We start from the raw sequence: 26531 nt of genomic DNA on the forward strand, positions 1-26531 counted from the left end.
CAACCAAGTAGATGAACTGTAGCACTAAGATTAGCAGCAAACATCCTCCTTAATTGCATTGTCTATAATGTCTCTTTATGTTTCTTTCTCTTTTTTCCATAACATCAACTTCCTGCTTCTTGTGTCTGACGTGTACAAAAAAAAAAACAAAACTACCAAAAAACCAACCAACCTTCAACTATGAAATTACTGAAATCTACCTCTAACCCTCAACCCGGTCCATCTCTATCGCCATCTAACACATCTAACATAAAAACCAAAACAAACGCAACGAGCAGGTGCAGGAACTGCGACACGTTTCCTATGGGAATATCAAGGTACTTATGAACAATCTTTTTGTATTATAAATTAACTGTCCCCTCCGAATTTTCTGCTCCTTCATGCTCTTCTAGCATTTCTCTCTCTCTCTTTAGTACGTTCTCGTCTAAACTGGAGCATCCCATTTTGATTCCTCTTCACAGATATTCAAAGACAGTGATTTCTACTATCTCGACGGGTCGGATACGGCCCAATCCAACTGGATGCGGTACGTCGCGTCCGCGTACAGCTTCTCCGTGATGAATCTGGTCGCCTGCCAGCACCAGGAGCACATCTACTTCTACACGATACGCGACATCATGCCGAACGAGGAGCTGATGGTGTGGTACTGTCGCGACTTTGCCAAGCGGCTCGGCTACGACATCGATCCCGAGCGGGCGACCTACTCGATCTGCCGCGAGGAGGTCGTGAAGAAGACGTACAAACAGCCCGTCCCGCCGGAGATCGCCTACAACCACGTGAAGCACGTGATGGGCCTCTACCTGCCGGCGATGGTGCGCAGTACGCCAACGCCCAGTCCCTCACCACCGGCGCCCGCAACCGTCGGTGGTCATGTTCCTTCCGCGAAGCATCACGCCCTGCACCAGACGGTACTGCGCGAGCCTCGCAATAGCAGCTCGGCGGCGGCCGTCACCGGGGACGAGTCCCTGCGGGACCGGTCGCCCATCAGGATAGTGATCCGCGAGCAGAGCCCACTGTTGCGCGAAAGCGTCAAGGAGGTCGATGCCGACTCTCCGATCTCACAGACGAAAGAGACGGCGTACGAGCATCAGCTGACGCCGAACGATGGGTCGGTACGGTCGGACGAGGGCTACCACAGCCACGGGTACCACGAGGATGGCTTCACGCCCCCGGAGGACTCGAGCGACAGCGAGAGCGAGCACAACTACGTGCTCGACTGCTCGAAGAAGGCGATCGAGCCGAAGGAGACGAGCGTCGGCCAGCACAAGGTGAGCACGAGCGAGCCGTGCGACAAGAACGAGTACCGCAAGGTGAAGATGAAGATGCCGCTCAAGTACGAGTTTAAGAACAACAGCAAAAACTTCAAGGTAGAGCCGGAGCTGGAGCCAACCGAGCGCGAGGTGGAGCCGGCGGTGCCCGCGAGCAGCGAACCGGTGGTGGTGGTGGCGAGCATGCGGGAAGTAACGCCCGCCACCAGCACCGTGATCGTGCTCGACGCGACACCGGAGTCGTCGGTGGTAGTGCCGCTCACCAAGAGCTACTACGAAGCCGAACCGACCTCGACCTCGCCCGCGACCTTCATCCGCTACACGCCGCCCAGCTCGAGCTCGATCCTGGAAACCATCCTGACCGGCAGCCAGCGAGCGTCCCCGTCGGCGGACGATCCGCACCGGCGGCAGCCGAACGCGACCCCGCCCCCGACCTCCCCGACCGAGATGGCCTACTCGTACAAGAAGTCGCAGCGGTACGGGACGGCCTGCAGCCCCGACTCGAGCTCGCAGAACCCGCAGGCCCCCGAACCGGCCGAACCGGGCCACGGGCCGAACCGATCTCAGCCGCACCATCACGGCGCCGCCGGTCCCGAGCCGAAGGAGGCGGACCACGCGGACCAGCACCATCTGCATCATCATCTGCATCATCTGCACCATCACCACAACCACCACCATCATCTGCAGGCGCACCATCACCCGCACCATCATCTGCAGCCGCATCAGCAACCGCACCAGAGCGGCTACCATCACGAGCGGCTGCACGAGTCGCGGGAGGAGCCGACGGCCGCTGCCTCTCCCTCGCCCTCGCCCATCGTGTACCCAGGCGAGCACCATCCGCACCTGCACCATCCCCATCACCATCTGCCGCCGCACCATCACCACCGAACGCACTCGCCGGTGGCGTACGAGTCCCCGGTACCGAGCTACACCGCCACCAGCAGCAGCGGCAGCCTCTACTCCACCTCGAACGGGTCGGCCAGTGTGATCAACAGCGCTTCCAGCTCCACCTACAGCCCGCCGCTGAACGGTGGCCACTACGAGAGACTGACGACCTCGTCGACCACGCCAACCATCCGCTCGGTGTCGCCGCCGCCGCCGCCACCAACGCAACCGGCGCCGGCCCCAGGCTACGTGCAGCTCCAGTCGAAGGGGCAGCTACCGCTGGGCCACCCGCTAATGCAGCCGCTAACGCCGCTCACGCACATGTCCCCGGGGCGTATCTCGCCCCCGAGCAGCCTCAGCCCGGACGGTGGTTCGTACTCGCGCAGCGGTAGCCCCATGTCCCCGGGCAGCCCGAACTCGCGCGGCTACCGCAGCCTGCCGTACCCGCTGCGCAAGCGCGACGGCAAGATGCACTACGAGTGTAACGTGTGCAGCAAAACGTTCGGCCAGCTGTCCAACCTGAAGGTGCACCTGCGGACGCACTCGGGCGAGCGGCCGTTCAAGTGCAACGTCTGCACGAAATCCTTCACCCAGCTCGCCCATCTGCAGAAGCACCATCTGGTGCACACGGGCGAAAAGCCGCACCAGTGCGACATCTGCAAGAAGCGGTTCAGCTCCACCTCGAACCTGAAGACGCACCTGCGGCTGCACAGCGGGCAGAAGCCGTACGCGTGCGACCTGTGCCCGCAGAAGTTCACCCAGTTCGTGCACCTGAAGCTGCACAAGCGGCTGCACACGAACGACCGGCCGTACGTGTGCCAGGGCTGTGATAAGAAGTACATCAGTGCGTCCGGGCTGCGCACGCACTGGAAGACGACCAGCTGCAAGCCGAACAATCTCGAGGAGGAGCTAGCGATGGCGGCGGCCGCCACCTCGGAGTGCTTGGGTAAGTTTGCGCCGTCCGGCTTTGTGTGGCCCGGAAGTCCTCTCCATCTAACGATTTTCTTTTCCAACTCCATTCAGATAAGGACGGCCAGCCCGATGGGGAAGGGGGCCGCGAGTTCTACGAAATGTCTCACCACGGTTCGCCGGGCGGCGTTGTCGTACAGCAGACGGCGGCCGCACTGTCACCAGCGTCGCACCACCAGCATCACCAGCACGCCGGCCATCATCACCATGGCACCGAGCAGGTCATACACAAGGTGTCGGCCGGGAAGATCCAGCAGCAGCAGCACCAGGGACCGTCCCCGCCGAACAGCAGCAACAATAACAGCCCCAACAGTACCAACCACAATCTAGCGTCCTCGCCGCACCTACACTACGGTGGCCATTTGGTGCAGTCGGGTGGCGGTGGCAATGGTACGGCGAACGGTGGGCCCGGCCCGGCCCAAAGCCAGCACGAACCGGCCAACCGGCCGAGCGTGATCGAGTCGAGCCAGCCGATGGTGATCGAGTGCACGTAGCCGGGCGTTATACGCCACGCAGCCGGACCGTAGCAGCAGCTGCTCCGTTCATGAGTGAGTGATCGAGTGATTTGGGGTAAACGAAAGGGACACTTCTGTCGAACAAACAAAAGAGGGAAAGAAGGAAAACAGGTCTCCGCACTCCGGTCTATATTTATTGCCCTTGCGAGCGCAGGAGGAAGCGTAGCTTGTTTGTTTGTTTTTTTTAAATATTATACTAATGATCATCACTCGCAACACTGGCGGTATACTATTAAGCTGTTAGGGTGTACTAATTAAGTGGTCTTAAGCAACAAACCCCCGCCCGCACTGTAACTTATTCCCGCTAGGCAAGAAGATCTGTAAATAATGGCTGTAATCCTGCAAGAGGAAGTGGCACAGAATGGCTGGGGGGAGAGAGAAACAAATGTTCGACCTCCCGAGGGGGAGGGGGGGGAGAGGAAGTTAACACGCACGCACCCTAGGTTCGAATTTGTGATCAAAATTGTTTTCTTCCCGCTGAGGGTAAACTGTTTGTTTTCTGTGTTGCGTGAGGCGACATTAGCACGTAAGGAACGGTGATCGTTTTGTGGCTGCGGTGCAAACGCAAAATGGCTGGCTGATACGGTGGTTAGGATTACGGCAACAGGTAGCAAACGAAACGCATCAAAGATCAAAATTGAAGTCTGATAGCAATTAGGGATATTTAGGTTGTTTGCTCGTTTCATATTTGCTCGATATTTTCCTGCCAGAAGTGTGTGTTTGTGTGCGGGGCGGGACACTTGCTGGGCATAATGGGAGCCAGGCCACCGGGGGTAGGAGAGGCCCAAACCAACCAGACTGACTGATAGTTTTCCTTTGTGGGCTCGGGAGAAGGGCTGCACCGAGCGGTGGAATGCAACCAGCGAGGGAGAGCGTGTTGTGTTGTAGCATACATTTGACCTGTGACCAGTGTTTGTTGCAGTCCGTTGCATGTTCCGTTTACATGTTGTTTGGTGTATATTCGTTCCCGGAAGGAAAACAGACTTAGGCTTAAGTGAGAGGAAGATGGAGTTTAGTAGCATATACGAGATAAGAAAGGGATTAGAAGCAAATGTTTAAATCTAAGCAAACCTTACAAGTAAATACCTAAACAAACAGTACATAAAACACAACAAACACCAGACGAAAAACATACACTACACAATAACACAGAAAACACAGAGAAGGAGGTAGGAGATGTGAGAGTGTAATTGAAAATTACGATTCACAACTTAGCTGAAGATCGGTGCTTTTTCAATACCAGCGCATACCCGGATGGAGGCTTCCTCTGCGGATCGCGGTACTAATACTATTACTCAGAGTTAAGATTTAGAATAATATATAAAAGAACGTATATCAAGCAGATGATAAAAAAAGAACGAGAGACGAAAACAAACAACACAAATTTATGAATTAAACTTTCTGGGAGATTAAGACAAGAGAGCGAAGTAAGAACAATGAGAGATAGAAGGGAGGAGAGTGTGTGTAAGAGGAATGAAAAAAATGATACGAATTAGAAAATAATACGTACGCTGGTGCTACAATTGGGAAGGATAAAGAAGGAGGTAAGAGTCAAGACATTTATGTTATTGCTAAAAGCAGTTCTGAAAAAAAAAAACAGTTTAAAATAAACAATAGAACGCAGCAGAAATGCAAACAAATGATATCAAGTAGTAAACAAGTGAAGTTTATACAAGTAAAACAAAAACAAAAACAAAACAGTAGAAAAGAAAAAGCAACTAAATACCATTAACAAACGCAGAACGCTAATCGCGCATAGACCGCAGCCTACAGCCAATCTATACAGAAACGCTACAGCAACACGTTCAGGCGCCGGGCCAGACAGCGGGAGCAAAGCAAAAGGAAGGCAATCATCGCTCTGGCATAGTGTGTGGCCAAACCTGACTCTCTGCACAGCACAGCAGCTGGCAGACAGCTAGCTAAGATGACGATCCTTGACAGACTGACCGATTCTATTTTGTTTGCACTTCTTCTGGGCTTTTCTCTCCCTTTCTTGCGCCTCAACCGATCTCCACTAATTTGCTTTTTATTGATCGCGTAGCTTGGAACGTTTACACGTATACGTGAGCGTGGACCGAGCGACGCACACATGAGGCACACATAGAGGCTCGTGGAGCTGCAATTGTCACGAACCGATCATCCTTCAGTTCAGTGCCCTTTCAGTTTCCCCCATCTTAAGGAACACTATTTTTTGTTTGTTTAATTTGTTTTTTTTTTCCGTTTGCAATTTTGCTCGTTGATCTTTGTTCGTGTTTGTTTTTGTGTTTATAGTATAAAGAGCAGTTTTTTTTGTGTCTGTCTGTTTAGCCATTAAGTCTGCAATAGTGGCGATCGCGTGAGAGCGCCGATCAAAACCATTAACAGGATATTTGTACAATAAAAGCGATGAAAGGGGCATAGAGGGAAAAAGAAAAAGATGATAAAAAATGAAAATAACAAAAAAAAACAGATAAAAGCATAATTATACACGCATTATCATACGTTACATTTACAGACAAGCATACACACACACACACACACACAGTTACACGATCGTATATACAGTGAAAACAGCAAAATGTTGATCATTTTACAAGACGTTTTCCTTCCTGAAAGTTTTTTTTTACGATTGTAAGATTGTTTCAAGGTGTTTGGGCACCTGGAACGTGAACGAGAGAACAACAAAACTGACTGATTAATTGAATTAGTGTGTTAATTTTTAGCCTCTTTTAAGTTGCAAACTCACATCGAGCTAAGTTATAGGAAAGGGGGGTTAGGGTAAACGAGGGTGTACTAGCGGTGAAGCTCACGATACAAGCATTTTAAATTCGTTTACTGACACCAGAGTGGTAGGTTTGTGTGAGCGTAAGACTTTGTTTTTTTATTGTAACTGCAACGAGATAAAAAGCAAAATCTACACACTCACACTCCCAGACAGGCATACGAATGCAAACGCAAACGGAGTGGAATATTAGCGCAATAGTATTAGAGTAAACGGGCTTAAACCCCGTAGCTTAACATAGCTCGCAGGACCACTGACTTTTGGGAGAGGGGGCATAAGTGAGACATAAATAGGGATGAGGGAAAGACAACAGTTTAGTTGATAATAGAACATGCAAACGATACACCCTCGTTGGCATTGGGATCTTGTATAAATGGGGTGAAAAAGTGACAAAAAAGAAGCCCAGCAACAATGTTATATATTATAAAAAAAAAACAGAAGAAGTAACGCGGAGCAACGGAAATAATCCTTAACCGAGAGTGTCCCGTGAAGCCGATACGAACAGCTACCTAACTGATAATAATTTAAAACAAAAACACATATTTGAAGTAAGACTTAACAGGATAATTAACTGCTGTAGTTGATAAGTGAATGCAAATGCTAGTGAGCGATGCGACGGGCAACGGTTATACCCATGCCCAGCTAATATGCGTGTGTGACTGTGTGTCTGTGTTTGTGAAGGAGACCAGGATGGGGAAGATGGAGAGAGAGAGAGAAAGGCGAAGAGATTAAAACGAGTGGAACTCTTTATAAAAATACAGAAAATCTTTACTGAAAAAAAACACCATATTATGTGTTGTGACTCTACAATTAAACAGAACATCCGAAAAAATGACAAGTTTGGTGAGTAAGTATGAGATCGGACACTTATTAGGTGAACTTTTAATACATACATATAATGAGAGATTTTAAGCTGTTGCATTTCTTCTGATCTAAAAATGCCCTTTTTTGAACATATTACTGAACATAATTTTAGTTACTGTGGTGCTGTTATGGCCGGTCTCATAGTACAGTTATCAACTCGTACGACTTAACAACATGCCCGTCATGGGTTCAATCCTCAAATAGACCGCGCCGCCATACGTAGGACTGACTATCCTGCTATGGGGGGGATCAATTAGTCACTGAAAGCCAAGCCCACAAGTGGGTACAGGCAGGCCTTGACCGACATCGGTTGTTGAGCCAAAGAAGAAGAAGAAGAAGGTGCTGTTATGGTGCTATTAATTATATATACTGTAATAACAACAATATAAACTAAATTAATCAAGGTGCGATTCGTTTTCCCTCAAAACCGAGCCGTTTAGAAAAAAAGCCGTTTTTACAGAAATTGGAGCTATAAACCATCCCATAAATATATTATGAAGCTATAAACCATACCATAAAAATTGTTTGAGAGTATAAAGGTTAAATCTGCAGCCAGTGCTGTCCACAGAGGTTGAGAGAATTTTACCGTGTTGAAAAATAACAAATCAATAATAATAATAAAAAAAAAATTCATGCAACACTATAAACAAGTTTAGACTTTTTTAGTTATTAATATATGACATAATTTTGAACTGATTGTAACAATAGAAAGAAACAGCGAAACAGTTCGACAGCACTTAACGTATAATGTCTAACGGGGTTCTACACCCCTGGTTGCTGGAATGTATGGATGAATTCCCTGTACCATTTGCAGAGGCAAGAGAAGCCCTTGGACATAATTTCGTTATGGATTGAAATAAAACAAGTACACTGTTTAATGTTTCACATAAAATATGCAATTTGGGTAATGCATTATTCAATATTTTTCCCGTTGAATGTAATTCATTGACAAACAGAAGAAAAATTAATTGAGATTAACAAACAAAGTTTAATATTCGTATGATAAGATAGGCTTACCTCGGCAGAACATTGCATCAAAAATACAAATAACTAACAAAAAAATATACCTGATCCAATAAAAATAAGCCCGGGTAAAGATTTATGTCTTGTCAAAATGTATTATTTATGCAAACATTCGAACTCTAACGTGAAAGGTACAGAAATCATTGAACTTATGTCTACATGTCTGTCCGTTCGAAAATTTGACAACAATCCTCGCACCCACATGCGGTGCAAAACGGACTTTATCCTATGCTCCCGTGCCCGAGTCTAGCTTACCAGCAGAAACCACCACCATTCGCATGCTTTGCCATTTCTCTTTTGTGCACCCTCTTCGTAAACGCACCGGATAAACAGCACTGCTCGGACCCCGAACCGGGAACCGTGCACCGTTGCATTGGTGTATTTGCATCGCTGCCTTTAATCCTCCCCTTTCTATCCGTTTTTATTGCCAACCGGCTGTTGACATGCGGTGCATTTCGTACCGTTTCCCCCTTCTCGGTGCTCAGCGCATGCAGTCAGCACGCTCGTACACTGCCATAGGGACAAATACTCCATAGGGTAAACCGAAACGCACCCTCGATGGCAGGAGGGTGATTTTGAACGTGCGTTCACCAACAGCCCGGGTCCATGCTGTTCGTTTGTTCACTCGCGTAAACGCGACAGCCGACTCCGGCGTGAATGGGAAAAGTTGCGTTTTTGGAAACGCTAAAAAAGCGACCAATCAACGGCCGATGCATTTTTTATCGACACCGTTTTATTCAACGCCCCATTTTTTAGCTCTTGGAAGGATGTAAAAAAACCACACAAAACAAAATGGCTACTAGAAAGGATGAGCTACCCGGTAAGTTAGCATGTCCACAGTTAATTGAGATGTACCGCAACGATTATTGGGATGGTTGTAAAGGAAGGCTTGTGAAGTGCTTTCACTGTCCTTATCCAAGACTTCATCATTGCGCGTCAGCAAAAGCCGAACGGAGGCCAATTGTTTGCATTGTGACCAGTGAAAGGTAAGTTCACTTGACGGAAGAAAAGCATCCGTTGACAGATTATGCAAGGGGCACGTGACAGATACAAGGTAAGGATGTGTGTGTATGTCCCTTTGCCTTCGTCACTCATTATAGGTTGAGCTAATATTTACAGATCAATAATCAGTACAGGATGTTAAGGAGTACTTTAAAATATTTAGAACAGGAAATAAAGATGCTTTTGCAGAAACCGACCTCTAATAAATAATGAAATATTTTACATAAATGCAATTAAAATTTTATTTGAGCAGAATAAAGCTAAGGTTTACAAGATAACTGTATTTTAGTCGTTTAAGAAGATCTTAAGGTAAGTATTCGTATTGTATTATATCGAAATGAAATATGAAATGAATTAAATCTATTTACCTGATTCCCAGCTGACCATTATTTTCCCACCGCGAACAAAGCGGAGAATCACAAGGAAATTTATTTAATTCATTATTTCAATATGTTCAATATAATATCCAGCCAAAAATCCAAATTTCACGTTCACTTTCACGCAAAGTCCAAAGGATCTTTAGCCTAGAAGATAACATATTATATTATGGATCTGTCTGAGTGTGAGGTACCTATTTTGGACTGTTTTAAAATGATTGTAAAATCATGATTGTATACAAATGGCATTTAGCTTCATGTTCTGTACAATATTTATCATAATAAGCGTAGAATATTTAGCATAATTTAATTGATGCCTTTTCATATTATATGATTACATTTTAAACTAAATTACTTTGATTAAAATAAATTGCTTTGAAAAATTCTAAAAAAAATTATATGTTTTAATCTCATTAAGAATAAACAAGCATAAGTAATGATTATTAGGTGGGCCTATTCTCATTTCAAACAGTAACAAAAAATACAATCAAGTCAAGGAAAGCCTCACAACTACCACGATGCACTTCATTCATCTCATATTTGCTCATGCGCAGATCCTTTCTTCAGCCAGCAAATGATGGATCCAAAATGGCAGCATTCTTCAAAGTCCTGCTGATTATTGTCACGAAAGGAAGTTTTCGGGAAAGGTTTATTGTGGCGTAATTTTGTTATGCGAACTTTATAGCTATAAATTAGTTAGTTCCAAAGAAATGCTCCATTACCATAAACTAACATGTTGTAAAGTGTCCAAAAATTCGTTGTTATCATTTGATGTAAATAAGCCATTAAAACAAAACAGCATCGAATGAAAGTGAAAGTTGGCTTTTCTTCGCAACCGTGTTTGCAACGTTTCAAATAAAGGTTTTAAGGTCATAAAGAGCTAGTTCAAACTCAGAGAACAGAATGAAAAAAAACCATTAATCGAAAGCGACCCCTCTCTGTACGGTTCTCTGCGGGCGGACAAACTGCCAGCTGCACTACATTGGCCCGTGCCCATTGTCCATTGCATCCGAAATGCTTTCATGCATCCCATCCTTGCCGTTGCTTCCCTCTCGCAGCATCGAAGGTCCTGTCAATGCAAAAGCGGATTAAATCTCATCCATACCAGTGGTACCGGTAGCTACCGGTCAGAGGCAAATTGGCCGTTGTCCACCGATCCACTGTTGAGGTTGCGCTTGCTTCAAAATTGCAATTGGTAGCGGGCGTGTGCCGGACCCTAGGGTAGTGAGATGAAGAAGCAGAGAAATAGCCGTCCCGGGGAGGTTAATTTTTTATTTGTATTCGTTTTTTCGGCAATATTTTCATATCATCGCATTAACACGGCTTGAATCCAGGGCAGGAGGGTTTCAGCTACAGCAAAACACAGCATCAACAAAATAATATCCCGCAGTAAGGTGAAGTTTCGATGGATTGTTTCTCATTTCCTCCCCCAAAATACTGAACCATTGTGGCAAAAGCCTCAAACGCAGCGATCGAAAATCGGACGATATTATCGGCTTTTATTGGACCCCCTCTGGTACGGTCCCAGTTTTCGGACAGTTGATTGACAGCTGCATCGCTGTTCAAGTGTCAATTAGAACGGACGAACGGAAGGACCGTTTGATTTTCCATTACGCGTGTGCAAACTAGCCCCGTCCAAGCTTATTTGCATGCATGCATGAATTAACGGGCCGATGTTTTCTAATGCACACATACACACTCCGTCAGCGGCATTGACAGGCTTTCCATTTCTGTTCGTGTGCCTGTCGGAGGTCCTTCGATAGCGCTACACGTGTCGCCCTCAGGTTTCGTCACAAATTAGGTCACGGGGAAAACAAAACCTCGGCGCGGGCTCCTGGATATCGCTCAATCGTCTACAGGAGTATCACCTTACGCGGACGTGTTTTTTTTGGTGAGTGAAACTTTGCTGCTACCAGTTTCCGTTTGTTGTTATTTTTTGTGTACAAAGCGGGATCGGTGATCGAATGTTGGATGCTGGGCGGGATGCGTTTGTACCAGTTGCGCCAACAGTTTGATCGCGTGATCGCGACTGTTTTGTCGGATGCATATCGATTACTTTCAATATCAGTTTCGGGTAAAGAGATTAAATAAAGAGTGTCACTTTGTTTTGGAGGATGTTTGAAACCTATCCTTTCATCAAACATAGAGGTACATATTAATAGTGCTATTACTTACAAATGAAAAATGTTACTCTTTCTGTACACAACATAAAAGACTCAGGCATAATTGAGTGCTCTAATCAAAGTAAACAACAAAATATATGAAAACAGTACAACAACAAGATTATAGGCTGAGTGACACTTGTCAATCTGAGCTAGATTTAGCAACTAGTAAACGGTTACTACGGTTATTCTAAACAGTTACTATTCCTTTAGGTCTGCTTTAACCATGTACAGGGCTTGGCATGGTCTTTTCAAGGATTAAATAAAAAACATTGCTTGCTGATATCATTTGGTAACTGTATTACGGAACTATCCTGGGGCCATTATTAGAAGAAACAGTCACTATTCCCAAGATTGAAGTCCAGTAGAAAGAAACTGCTATTCGGAATTTTACTGAGACATTTATCAACTTTTAAGATATAAACCGTACTTGGAGGACATTAACGTTGGCTGCTACATCTTATAACAACCATCCCACATCAACTAAGTAATAGACGAGCAAAATATATCATTCGATGCTAGATCTACATGAGGAAAACGCTACAGCGAAATAAAGCTTAAACAAATTGTTTAGATTCGATGTTCGAACTTTTAGCCTTACTTTAACGTTACTCAAATACAGCGTTACTCTTTAGCGTTACTCAAATGCAAAGAGCGATGGATTTTGCAAATCAAAACTTCATACAACTATTCAACGAAAGCGAACAAAGCCCCACTAGATATGAATATCTATTTAGATAGTATCATTTGCTTTCTAATTGCAACATAATGTTTGAAGCAACTAAACATTGCTTCCATGGGTGGCTCTATACTTTATTAAGCTTTGGATGTGATAACTTTTTATTGTGTATTTATTGATTTTTCTTCCTTTATCGAGCATTCAAATATAGTACTGTTTAATGCATTTGATCAATAAATAAATTGCTTAGTTACATATCCTAATTTATTATCAAGAAGCAATGCTAAGAAATGTTACAGTTACATGTTACAAGTTACATGCTTCCGGGAGTATGGCATGAATGTTTTTCTCGTGGTATGATGTTTTAATGCTAACTTTGATATAAAAAAATCACTTAAAACATACACAATTTTACGGACCGTAAAGATACTTCTAATGGTACATCAGAAACAATCAAATGAATCTTGAAAAGTTGTCAAACCACATCAATCAGTCAATTACAATACACTCCCAATCAACACAATTTGAGTTATATTTACCAAAACACCAGTACTTCACACGCGAATAGAATCAAAATGAAACCATTTTCCAAACCAAACTGTCCAAAACTCCCTTCTCCGTGCGGTGAGGCAATCCAATTTGCGCACAGATCCAAAATCACGAAAACATCCGGCTCCCACCCGGCCCAGACACATCACGCTACGATGCATCCGTGAAAGTGATCCGTAGTCGGCTGTCTCACCACTCCCGCTAACTATAACCCTCTCGTCCAAACGCAACGCTGACGTCTTGCGCTAAGGTGCGTGTCTTCCGCACTGTGTAAGCCAACTTCCGGGAGGACAACGGAACGTGTGTTGTGTGCGACCTGAAGCGACCAGATGCTTTCCAAGACGCGTCCAATCAGTTCGGCTTCGGAGGTGGCAATCGGCTGGAGATGGTGATGGCGACCAGCCTTGAGATCGGCTACCCCAGCCAGCGAAGACGCGATTTGACGACGCAACCGTCGAGGTTTTTGTCGCAGCTCGCGACGCAATAATGTTTAACAACAAACACAGTACCGCCACAAACAGGGACAGACAGGCGTGAGTCTGTGTGTGTGTGTGAGAGGGTAGGTGGTGAGGGATTTGTTAGATGCGGGTCAGCAATGTTGCTGTTGTGTGCGATTGTTTTGCGTGCCGTTTGTGTTAATGGGTTTGATGGAAATTTCGTTGTGAGGCAGAATTGGAATGCAGGGATTTGTTGGAAATATTAGTTCTTTACTAAACTTTTAGCATTTGTTTGATGAAAAATATCAAAAACAGTTCATAGAATGACATAATTTGCTTTCATTAAAACCAGAAAACTTCATCAAAGTACAACAAACAGCTATTTTCATTTGTATTCTTTAATTGCAATTGCATTAAACTACTAAAATAAGTCAAACTTGCGCTGCGCGCGTGAACTTTTCTTCAACAATAAATTAACAAACGAGCACAAAACCCATTTTACAAGGAAATATGATTTAAGGAGGTTCCATAGCAGCACCCATCCGAACATACCCTCACCATAAACCATTCCTCCTCCTTTGCCACACAAATATGTCAGCCCCGCACAGGCGCACTCGTCTTCAATGGCCACCAATTTCCACTCGCTCCCAACGCTACCCAGCCACCACCCATCCACACTCTTCCATTTTTTTGTATCACTCCATCATCTTTCTATCGACCCAAAAGCACTGCCCCGCTTGGAATGCGTTCACATGTGTGGCGCTTCTGCGCTCGGTAGCATTGCAACATAACCCCAATCCCCAAAAAAACAACAACCAACATGAACCCTACGCACTCGTCCATGAATACACTATCCCCGTCGCCAAACCTTCCTCCCCTTCCCATCCGCGGGACGCTTTCTCACCTACACAGAAAGGGCTCGCCTCTACTGCCCTCTAATGGGAGCGAAAAAGAGAAAGAAAAACTCCCTTGTCGGCCGAACAACAGGGACAGTTTCGCATCCGATAACAGAAAACGGTTCTTTGGCCCGATGGCGGGACAAAAGGGGTCGTTCAGCATACGTTCTCCCTTTCACACACTTTTGGTGGATGGACTTTTGGAAGCACTGAAAAGAACGATTTCGTTCCCAACACCACCACCACCACCACCATCGGGGCAAGGCCGCTAGACCACGTGTAGTCGTGGTGTGCGTACGCGTACGATCGAGCGTGGCGCGTTTGGGGTTGCACGCACGCAGCAGCAGCAGCAGCAAAACTGTATAGTGCGTGTAGTGCGTAGCACTAGCTGCTGTCCCACTCGCGCATCACGCAGCCACGCCAGTTACCAAGGGAGACGGTGCGGTGCGAACGCAACCGCGTAGATTCCGCGAGCGAGACCCCGCGCGCATTCGAATTTCACGCGCGGTCGTGACAGCACGCATCGGGGAACGGTTTGCGTTACGGGGTTACGCGGTGACGGTAGCTAGTGGTAGTGTCTTGTTGCTGCAGCGCACTAGCAAGATTAGAGCGTTAGTTGATGAAGTGGAGTGGCGAGGAGGAACAGACCCCTTTGATTGCATCTTGCCGCTTCCCCAACGCTCCCCAACGCTTGAAGAAACGCGCGTTTGTGAATGAAAAGTGCGTACTGTGTGTGTGGTTGTTTTCTTCGTACCAAATAAACATCGGGAGTGTGTCTGTGTGTGTGTGACTGTGTGCTAGTTTTTCGGATGTTATGGTGGTGGGCTTTCCCCACCCTTTTTGCTGCGGGGAGGCTTTTGTTTACTCGAACGCGGTGCACTGGTGCAAAGGGAACGACGGCGATGGTGCATTCTTGAAATTCCAATCTCCCAAAGTGAGGGCCTGCAGTGAAGCAACTCGCCGGCCCGCGGCCAATTGAGTCGTTGCGTGGCCGAGTGGTTGCATAGCGAAGTGTAGAAAGCAAGTGTGCATTAGAACTGTGCGTGCGGGATGTGAGGGAAAGCTTTTTTGCCGGAGAAGGTGACACATTTCACAACACAGCAATACCAGTACCTGAAACGATGGAACGACACGGTGGACCCTTCCAGTCAATGGACAATGGTGGCGGTTGCCCACCCGGTAGCGAACAGCACGCAGCATCGCAAACCTCACCGAACCCAGAGCAGGAAGGTAAGCGAAGAAAGGTGTCACCTTTCGGGTGTGACAACACGGGGTCACCGGCACTGCTGCGCTCGACGATGGGATGATGCTTTTGTGGCCGCCCTAAGAAAATGCACCCTAATGCAGGGAAAGGAATGAACTTCTCGGGGTTTTTTCTTCCTCCCCACTGCGGTGCGCGTACAAACCATTGCCTGGCACGTGGTGTTAATGCGCTTCTTCTTTTATTTTTGGACACTGCAACGGATCTTGCCTGCTCTTTCGAGGGGGATTGATGGAAGTGAGCTTATAGATGGAGGAAGAAAAATATTGGTTCGCAAGCGGTATTCGAAAAAGATGAGGTCAAAAGATCGCACAAATGGTGTAAAATTCAAAGGGAGACGCCTCCCTTCTTGTTTTTTTTTACATTTGTCGTTTGACTTTTAAAGTGAATTCATAGATAGTAATTAAATTAATCTAATTCATAGGATTCTACAAAGCTTTATATTTAGTTTAAGTTCTAAATGCTGCCAGCTAGTTATTTATTCTTCTGTGTAAAACACAGTGACATAATGATTATGCAAGCCGGATTAACTAGAGAAATGAACCGTTATGACTATTTTTCACGAGTAGTATGAAAAAAACTATGTCAAGGTTAAGGGTTTAAAGTTTAAAGTTTGCATGTTTGTTTTCGATAGCTTGAACACTTTAACACGATAAACAACCTTTTGATTCATATAAAACTATATCTAATATTATTCAAAGAAGTATAAAACAGTGAAAATGAGAATTAGAAACTTATCAATTGTGATTTTTGTTTAACTTTACTGAACGTGAATAATAAGGCAAATTCTATCATCCACAAATCGTGTAGAAAAAAATGTATCCTGAGAACATTTAATAAAGCCAAAAGATATAGTTACAGCTTTTAATCGTGGAAATCCATGAGATATTCATTAAACTCTTGGTTCCGACCACCCCAGATAATCGACGTTCTACTACGAAAGACGTTTTTAGATTACATTCCGCAATTCAACTTCAACTCATCTTCGCCTTAAACAAAGAGGATAAGTTTTTCATCATCTGAAGTATTTAATACATAAGAATGATCGCCGTGTTTGATGAATCATTTGATGGAATCCATCCACCAATATCTTAAAGAAATAATACTCCTCCAAACTGTGCTATAAGAATTTAAATATTTGATATTAGTTCTAAAAAACAAATAGAAACTTTATCAACAAATCGAAAGACCATAATATATAGTTGCTTTTGAATGCTACACCATTGAATCCAACCACTTCTCATCCTAGGATTGTAGTAATTTGAATGAAATAAATAAGCCAAAATATACAGAATGTTATTTTCATTGCGTTCAAATAATTCTGCCCAATTATTTATAAAACATATCATTACTTTATTTTTCACAGCAGAAAACTGAAATATTTAGCTTTTAAATTGCTCAAATATCGATTTTGATTTATTCCTCGCTTGGGTTTTGGTATCGAGAACAACTGGCATGCATTGACTCTGGAATCGTAAGAACGCCTAGACGCTTTCATTCGTAAACCTTTCCTGCTTGTAACATTTCTATGGAAACCTCGAAAACGCATTTAGAGGCAGGTTAGTTTTTTTAGTTGCAAATTAGACCTGATTTCCATCCAACAATATTCAACTAGACGTCAAAACATCTCGACTACAAGTATAGAATGAGCCTGATAAGGTCAATGTTGGCAAACTATTCGACAAACGTTGTGTTTTGCGCTGTGTTGCGTATATAACAACGAGCATATTAAACAAATATATCAAACAAAATTCTCATTCAAACTTTATTGAGCATTAGAACACAGTTTAGATTAGATTTTATTAGTATTAGTAATATAGCTTAAGTCAATCTTCTTGAACTACTCTTCAACAACATTTCTTAGGAATTAGATTAACCTCCTAAACAAGCGACACGCCTCAATCATTACCGACCAAAAATGAATGGCCAAAAATGAAATATTATGTTCGCATTGAACTTCTTTCCCATGTGTCTTCCTTTTTTTCCAAAGAAGAAAATATATCTTTTCCCTAACATAAACAATACATACCGTGTATGCCAACAAGAAAAAAAAACACAAGAATCACGACGAAATCGTGCCTGAAAAGAGGAAGAACAAGCTCTACACAAAAACAACGAAGAAAAACAAGCTCTACCCGCTGTCCATCGGTAATTGTAACGAGTTCAATGTTGCACAAACGAAACGAAACAAAAAAGAGACCCCTGAGCCTGAGCCGCGAAACGATACAATTGTGACCTCATTTAAATAATCCTTTATTAGGAAAATTAGAAACCTGCCTCGAAACATACCGACAGGGGGGCCCAACTTCCACAGCAATGTCAGGCGGGAAAGTCCCGCTTTTCTTACGTTACGTTCGCGTAAGCGTAAGAAAAGAAAGGAGGCACAGAAAAAGCAGGTTCACAGCGACGAGGTGCAAATCCGTTCCTGTCAGGGCTTGCCGCGGGGTCGTTCCAAACGTTCAAGGGGAGCGTTTTTTTTCTGCTGGGCCGTGCAAATTTATAGACATCCCGCTGTAATGGACAAGTTGTTGTTGTTGTACGCTCGTTATTGTGCCGGGTATAAATCGAAAAGTGAAATTGTCTTCCAGTTCGGTCGGGGTCGCGTACACGATCGGACTAATGTGTTTCTAATCATAATTTATTCACATGCTTGTAAACAGCGCATCCCTTGCAAGGAGCAAAATTAGACTAATAAGCGAAACAGAGCAATAGAAAGAGAAGACGGGACGAGAGACGGACAAAAGAACATAGAAAAGGGAGAGAGAGAGAGAGACAGAGTAAATGGAACAAAGCAACAAATCAGATCCTTGGTGGAAGATAAACCGGTTCCTGGGTCTTTCAATTTGCTTTTTTCGCTATTTTTTGCACCAAAAAATTCTCATTTCCCGGTTCGTTGATGAACTGAGGAAAAGCGACAGAAAAAGGGTTTTTTTTTCTCGTGACTGTGCATTCTTCAAGGGACAAGAAAGAAAGAACCCGATCTTGCCGAAAAGATTGCTGCCTGTCATAAATGACGCGGTTTTACGGGATTGCACGGTCGCGCGAGACAGAGTACCGTTAGGTGGAGGAATCCTTTTATCAAAAGCAAGTAAAAAAACGGATCTATTTCAAATCTGAATCACTGTAAGCTCGCGAGAACGCTCGTCCTCGTGGCGTATGCAAATTTTGGGCACGCGAGACGTGTCCAGCTGGCTGGCCAGCTTGTGACGTGTCCTGTTCTTTTACAGAACGAAAAAAAACATTGGACAAGGAATGAAAGGGCCTTGCTTCGTTCGCTCGACAGGAAGGTACGGAATGGATTGACATTAATCTGCGCCTTTTGTGACCTCTGGGCGATCGACTTTGATTAGATTCCCTGCTGTATGTGTGTTAGACCTTGAAAAGGTAATACTGTTACCATCAAGCTAATGCTTCTCTAACTTTCCATTCTCCAGTCTTGGTCGGACCACGAAGAGGACGTTGCAAATGGTTTAACGTGGTGAAAGGCTGGGGCTTCATCACACCGGACGACGGTGGCCAGGAGGTGTTTGTGCATCAGGTATGAGAGCCAACCAACTACTATTTATATTAAAAATAATGCCATTTATTCCCCTTTTTTAATTAGAGCGTCATACAGATGGGTGGCTTTCGATCGTTGGGTGAAAACGAAGAGGTCGAGTTCGAGTCGAAACTGTCGGCCAAAGGGTACGAAGCGACGAGCGTCTACGGCCCTTCGCACGCGGAGTGCAAAGGGAGCGACTTTCGGCCGTACAGTAAAAAGCGAAGATTTCGGAAAGTGAGGTAAGGTGAACTTAAAGTTTAATTTTGAAAACGTAATACACCACTCAATGGGTTAATTGTTTGGCGTTGCCTTTCCCAACTGCAGGTGCTACAATTGTGGCGAGTTTGCGAACCACATCGCGTCCAAGTGTGAGCTGGGACCACTGCCAAAGCGTTGCCATAACTGCAGAAGCGAGGATCATTTAATAGCGGACTGTCCGACCAAACCCCCACCAGCACCACCACAGTCATCATCACCAAAATGAGTCTTTCCCCACTGGAAACGATACATTTCGTTGCATTTAGTGCAAAGGGGTCGTTAACTTTAAACAGCTACCTCCTTTTTTTTCTCGTACAATAGAAGTAAAAAGTGTAGAACGTAAGCGAAGCCTATCTGGAAATCAAATAATAAAAATAAATTTATAAGAAAGTTACATGTTCTTTGTCATTGAGTAATGGTATTTTTTTCAGTGGTAATTTGAATAAAATATTAAATGCTTCACCAAACAGCAACGCGCGTGGATGTGTTAGACGGGTGCTGCCCTCTGGTGTTGGGCAAAGCAACGTAGTTAGTTCTCGTTTCCGCCGGATGTGGCACTGCCATCCAGCAATAAACTTTGTGTACTCAAACATAGATGACGCTTTGCCGAGCCCACAATAATTTTTAGATCGGATTCAATGCGATTTAGATTGTTTGCAAAGGGGTTTATTCGTTTTATTGCATTTAAATTTTATTTAACAGATTTTTAAGCAAATTCACAATTCCAAAAACCAGTGTCTTTCATACACATCTCTGGATTTTAATAAATCAATCAAAAATGGTACTAGTATGTTTAGTACGGTTGATGTAAAGGAAATGTTTTTTTTTACACTGAACATCAAAGAAAAGAGACTGGTTCTGGTAGGCAACAATAATCTCTTAAATGAAATCGCAACAAAATGCTTACAACATGCTTTTAACACGCACATGGTCCCTCATCTATTCAGCATTATACACTTTACACCGATATTGAGTTATGTTACCGTCACACATATGAAACGGCCCTCCAGAACCGCCAAAGCTCCACCATCGAATGGGCGAGTTACGGGTTTTCATTACGGTAATGTGTCACTTTTGGGAAGGATGTTTTTTTGTATCGATACCGAACCGATACGATGAACTGTGCGCCGATAAAGCTTGAAATTCCCAATCACCATGATGAAGTGGGTTTGATGCGTACTCCAAGTGACTTCCGGCTGCCTCAGTTAATGGATGGCAGAGGAAAGGTGTGAGATGGAGAAACGGGAGAGTAGAGAAGATGTTGAGAAAAAGAATTGTGGAGACCAGAATTTCAAGAAGAACCTCTCATAGTCATCGTCGTGAGAGCCAAATCGTGGATACAACCCGTAATGTATCGTTTTTTTTGTACGAATGAGTAGAGATCATAAAAAGTTATCTAATTATTTTTCGCGAAGATCAAATTTCAATGTTTTGGAGTTGGAGAAGCATTGATGAAGCAATGACGCACTAATTCATTAATAAAATATATTTCTACAATTATTTTTCCTTAAGCAGTTCATTTATCGTGTTTAGCCTTAGAGCCTTCAAAAATGTCCAAAAAAACATTCCTACCCGATAATTAAGACAAACAGTGACAACAAAAATGAGCAAAGAATCAATAGCATAGCACAAAAATAGGTCCAAAAATTGGCAAAGTAACTCATTTCAAACTCGTCTTTGTTATTTGCCGATCACATTTCTTCGTATCTTCAAACACTTTCCCCATTATGAGCTACTCACAGCTTACAGTGTGCGCATGCAAAAAAAAAAACCAGGCTACCAACAAACGGCTCCCACTCAACGCAACAACACGTGACACCTTTCAAAGCCTACTAATAAATTTAGTTTGAATTTTTTTTTGCTCCCTCCCAGGATGCAGCAAACCATAAAATTCATCTCACAAGGGACGCCCCGATGAATGAATAACGGAGTACGCGGCAGTTCCTGTTTCCTCAAGTTTACCGTCACGCGTCTCACTCTTCCACTCTCTCCCACACACCCTCTCTCTCTCTCGTTCTCCTTCACCACGGGGAGCTACGGCGCTTTCCCAGCAGTCATAATTTCATCTTCAATTTATTATCCGCGCGTTTTGCGGCCGCCACATGCCGCCTATGGGACGCTTTTGGGGGAAGGCTGTGTGCCACAGCTACACCGTAAGCTTGCAAAAGGGGAAGGGGGGGGGGAAGTAAAGTATAGGAAGAAACATATGATAAGCAGGATGGGGCGAGAGAAGAGCAAAAAAGAATGCTTGATGGAAAGGAAAAAAGAAAGAAAGAAGAGAAATAGCACGAAAGGAAGGGAAAGTGATTCCGTTGTTCCTGGCCTTGTTACATTCTTCCACATGGCTTGGTTTGCGGTTTGCTGATCGATTCATGATTCCACTGTGAAGGGGTGGGGGGTTGCCCAAAGGGGCAGAGCAAGAAAACGGTGAAGATAGCCTGCTAGGGTGGTGGAGTTTTCATTCGATCCTTCACCCTTATCATTATCCTTCCGCTACCACCTTTTGTGTGTGCGTGTGTGTGTTTGTTTGTGTGAGTGTGCTCACGTACAAAGGTGTGATTTCGTTTTGGGCGAAACACGAGAGCGAGCAAATTTGTGTCGCTTCGAGTGGGTGCTTGGTGTTTTCTTTTCGTCATTGAAAACTGCTGTAACATGCTATTGTGAACAGCATCGTTCCGGCAAACACCGTTAACTCCCGAATGACACTCAATTGAACGGTGCGGATAGGGTGAAATGCATCTTAAGGAGATGATGAAAGAGCAAACGGGGGGAGATAATTTACCTTAGATCATCTTCAAAAGGGTATAGATCTTTAGTGCGTTGCAAGAGAATAATATGATATTATTTTGTTGTTTGTTTTTCTCACTTCTGGAACGTTTTTGGTTTTTTGTAACAAGTTTTAATGTCTGAAAAGCAGGTTTAAAAGAAGGGTACACACACTTTTTAGGTAAGGCATGTTCTGATTGGTTAGCAATTGTAGACAATTGTTGTTCGCTATGTAAGTTACGTACATAAGCCCTATGGAACATAAAGTAAGAAAGTTGTAGACATCTATTTTTGAGAAAAGAACGGATTATAATCTTTTACATCAGCGATATGTTTTGCTTTAAATTATTCAAATCATAAGCATGATTCAAATGTCGAGCAAACTCCAGTTTATTTTCGACCTTTTTGCCAAACCTGTTTCACCAGTAATGTCACCAACGATACCTATTGAAGAAGAAGATAAACCTCTTACTGGTATCGCACGATATGAAATAGAGCAAAATTAAAGGAATGTGCAGTCCAAATACCTCTAAAATGCAGCTAGTATTACTGGCAAACTATTAAACTTGATTTTTCTACCATTTAAGACGACATAAACGATTTCACATAATTTCGCTAAAAATCCTACGAAAACACTATAAACAAATTGTATGCGGGTTTTCCTTCGGTAGTAAAACCATACCTTTAATCGCTGGGAAACGAAGAGCTTTCGCGCCAAAGCGCCCAGTAACCCAGGATCAAAAGCACTCCGTGTTGTCGCACCTACCACACCTCACAGCCACAGAGACAGCCTCAGTCGTTTTCTTCGAAACCTCTTTCCCTTTCTCCCTCTATCTCCCCCTCTCTCTCTCTCCCTCTGGTGTTTCTTCTGTTAGCCCCTATACACCCACACACGTCCCACGAAATGTTCCACCACACTGCAAGGTGGAATTCGCCCCCGTTTTTAGAGGGAAAGTTTCCATCGGAACAAAAATATGTCTACTATGTCGAGATCGCCCGATGCTTCCACTGCGCGCTTCTACTTCGCTGGTGGCCGTAACGTGCCGCATTACACTGGCGCGCTGGCACTGGCCCGCACCGTGCGCTGCCCCGCGCCGTACGCCGTGCGGTACGCTCTATCCGGCCGGAAATGCGGGACATTGCACGGCTTTTAGGGGAGGAACGGTTCGGCATTTCGGCGGATCGGCCGAGACGGTGCTGTTGCTGGCAGGCATTATGTAAGTAAATCGAGTACAAAGATTTGAAGTTTTTCAAAGGAGTGGGGGAGGGGGGAGCCAAGACTGGTTAAAATTGAAGGTCATTAAGGTGCGTTGCATAATGCGAAAAGGGGCGTGAGATGATGCATATATTAGATTTGAAGCTGAAGATGAAGATTTTGTATGTGTATTTTTTTTAATAAAATAATTGTAATTTGGTGGTTATTTTAAACAAATCGTCTTTTTTTTAAATAGTACCACAAATTTCCCATTATTTTTCAACTATAAACAAATTACTAACAATAATTGCTTCATTTTAAATTACTAATAAGAAAACAAAAATACTGTATGAAGTACCAGGCGTCCGCTTTGCTTCTTTCTCCACGTGCTTTAGCGCGTAAGACCCTTTGCTTGGCTTTGTAAAAACAAGCTCATTAAAACAAACCGAAAATCACGACAGTTCGTTAGTAAAATATGATCGAAAGCTACTCCTCCATCGGTGCACCGCTCCAACCAAGCCACGGGTTCCGTTTGTGCGAGCCGAATGCACTGCGGAGTGTGCGCGCGTACGAGATTGAGCAAGCATCTGGGCAGTAACGGGCAACAACAAAAAATGCAATGACATTAAAAAAAACGCACACACAACCCATCAGCCGCACCCGTCGAATAACCTACATAGCAGCGCAGTATTAGGTAGCAGATGATCGAGCCGCGGAAAGAGGATCTCCCACGGTGGCCGATTTTACCCTAGTATCCGATTTCAGTTATTACATCGTCATAAAGCAAGACCCAAAACCGAAGAGAGCGTTCGCTTCGGTTGTTCCGGTTTCTTTCAACGGCTCAGAGAGTGTACGAAATAGATACACAAAGTGAGTGGAGAGAGAGAGAGAGAGTGTGAAGAGCGAAGACAGTTCGGGAAATTGGGACGTGTTTTTAGGGTTGCACATCAACGGGATGGAGTTTGAATGAAAATAATAAAAAAAATGCTAGTGATAATAGAAACCCATCAATGCAATGGGGATGCGTGAGCGAAGTGTTACTCTCATCGAGAAAGAAGTATTCTCTCTTCTCGTTCTCTCTCTCTCTCGCTCTGTTTCGCGGCATCGCGTTGTCTGTTCGTTTGCGTCCAAAGACCGAAGCAGGGAAGTTTTGGGGACCGAATCGAGCCGCGATTACGCCAAGCAGTCATCGTCCGCTCGGTCGGTGTCGGTTTGCGAGCGTCAAACTAAATAAATAAAACTATTTATACTCTCACCGTGGACGCGGACGCACCCAAAAATCGGCCGCAGTCAGCCAGAGCACAGCCAGACCACTACGACGGGCAGGCAGGGCAGTGGCAATCAGCAGCTCGACGCTGACGCACAGTGGTGACACTTCGGTGGTGTGTACTTCCCATTCTCATTACAACAGTGTATTTTTGTTGTTGTTGTTGTTGTTGTTGTTATTGTTGTTGCTGCAGTGTTAGGGTTGGGCGGGTATTTCGTTGGACCCAATGTAGGCGTGCGTGTGTTTGTGGACCTGTGTGTCAATCCGTGTCAAAACAGAAGGGCTTAAAGTAGGCGGTGTACTCCGCTCATCTGTCACGTCGTTGTTGCGCATCGAGTATCCTGCAGGGAATGGAAGTGGTGTCAACGTGTGTGTGTGTGTTTTGATTTTGTGCGTGAAATACGCATCGAGCTAGTTTTAGGAACCGATCCGTTTGGTGCTATAATTCTTTGGCAATTGGTATTCGACAGAGATTTGTGCCCTGGTGAGCGTGAGCGCAGAGATGCGCCTTCCGCTGTACTTCCGGTGTACGGTGACCCGCCCAAATCTGTGAAGTTGTGGCGCAGTGTGTAAGGACCGTTTGGTAGCGTAACAGAGTTTTAGACATAGAAAAAAGGGATGAGATTGTTTCGAATTAAATGTGACCAAAGAGTTGGTTTGATGAAGCGTCTAGCTCCAGCTGTTGACAACTGAGACGTCATTAAAACCGTGGCCTCATCCTAGTGGGCGGTGGCTATTGTGTCAGTTTTTGGAGAGGTTTTTTGTTGCTGGTATGGTATTTTTTTATGTAAAGGATTCATTTTAATTTGAATATTAGAAAACTCTAGCGAACTACAAGGAAAATCCTTTTGAAAATCAACGTTTAAAGTGTTTAAAGTGTTCCAGGATCTAAAAGGACCCTCGAACACTTTGTTATTCATTGGCATCCAAAAACAATTTGATCATTTTGCCTTGTCTCACTTCTATCGGTTCGATATTACAGAAGAGAAGTAAACTTGTGATTTTCCTGTAAACTGTGAGTCAAAATCCCATGAGAGTTTTTTTTGCTATTGGAAAACTTCCAACCGAATTCCAACGAAGCGTGCGACCCTTTGGCGTCCACACGGAAGCTGTACGGTGCTGATGGACCAGACCCGCACACAGTCACATTAAGCGAAGCGGTGTTTCGGTTGTTTTTGTACCGCCCAGGTTGCCCAGGTGCAAAACGCCAAACGGAGAGGCAAACATGCGAACGCCCTGCCACGCCAAAACGTACGGTTACGGTACGTTACGTACGTGCGTGAGAGAGCGGCTGTTTGCGTGTACTGGTGGTGTAAGAGATCGCACCGAGATCGCAGCGCGAAATGCGTTTGACACGAATTTTGGTGATGGTGGTAGCTGGCAGGCTAAAGGTAGCAGCGTGTGTGGACTCGCTTTGGGGACGACCAGCGACCAGCCACACAGCACAGCATCACAACCGGTGGTGACGACACGAGGAGGAACATTCGCATGCTCACCATCAAGAAGGGAAGACAGTCTGTGCGTGTGTGTGTGTGTCTGTGGGGGAGAGAAAGGGAGAGCGCGAAAGCACGAGAGTCAGAGAGCCCGAGCGCGCGTGTGTGGGAGCGGCGTTGGAGAATTATGGAAGAAATAGGGAGTGAGCAAAGGAGGAAGGGTGAGAAGGCGAGTGAAGGGTAAGCGGAAGGTTTGGGGGTTTTGGGAGGAGATGAGAAAATTACATAATATTTTCGTCCTAATTGACAATTGTAATAAATTATACAGTGCCACACTGTTTTATTGCACTGAGCCTGCGGAAATCGACCACCGGCACAGCCGGCTTAGGGAGTGCTTTTACAAAACTTGCGGAGTGGAGTTGA

At 44.7% G+C, this 26531-nt stretch overlaps 2 protein-coding genes across 12 annotated transcripts in view; both read left to right on the forward strand.

Annotated features, from left to right (window-relative positions):
* Positions 1 to 7180, forward strand: part of LOC120897793 — a 36119-nt gene extending 28939 nt beyond the window's left edge. For 10 of the 11 annotated variants that reach the window (XM_040302923.1, XM_040302933.1, XM_040302948.1 and 7 more), the window contains 3 exons: positions 279 to 317; positions 462 to 3099; positions 3177 to 7180. In XM_040302923.1, coding sequence (XP_040158857.1) covers positions 279 to 317; positions 462 to 3099; positions 3177 to 3616 — 3117 coding nt within the window. In that variant the 3' untranslated portion in view covers positions 3617 to 7180. The remainder of the gene's footprint in view (positions 1 to 278; positions 318 to 461; positions 3100 to 3176) is intronic. The other variant, XM_040302914.1, reaches the window with a different exon arrangement.
* A 7716-nt stretch (positions 7181 to 14896) lies between these two features.
* LOC120894721 (protein lin-28 homolog) lies at positions 14897 to 19801 on the forward strand. Its single transcript, XM_040297483.1, has 4 exons — positions 14897 to 15617; positions 19083 to 19186; positions 19253 to 19428; positions 19514 to 19801. Exons 1-4 carry the CDS (start codon positions 15509 to 15511, stop codon positions 19671 to 19673), a joined length of 549 nt encoding a protein of 182 aa, XP_040153417.1. The 5' UTR covers positions 14897 to 15508; the 3' UTR covers positions 19674 to 19801.
* Positions 19802 to 26531: the final 6730 nt, after the last annotated feature.

This window comes from Anopheles arabiensis, chromosome 2 (genome assembly GCF_016920715.1).
Source record: "Anopheles arabiensis isolate DONGOLA chromosome 2, AaraD3, whole genome shotgun sequence".
Taxonomy (NCBI): Eukaryota; Metazoa; Arthropoda; class Insecta; order Diptera; family Culicidae; genus Anopheles; species Anopheles arabiensis.

Bases quoted from the DNA above. Each gene is read 5' to 3' on its own strand.
- LOC120894721 (XM_040297483.1), top strand. From the start codon at position 15,509: ATGGAACGACACGGTGGACCCTTCCAGTCAATGGACAATGGTGGCGGT. The intron at 15,618-19,082 runs GTAAGCGAAGAA...TCCATTCTCCAG, and splicing joins ACCGAACCCAGAGCAGGAAG to TCTTGGTCGGACCACGAAGA. The intron at 19,187-19,252 runs GTATGAGAGCCA...TTTTTTAATTAG, and splicing joins AGGAGGTGTTTGTGCATCAG to AGCGTCATACAGATGGGTGG.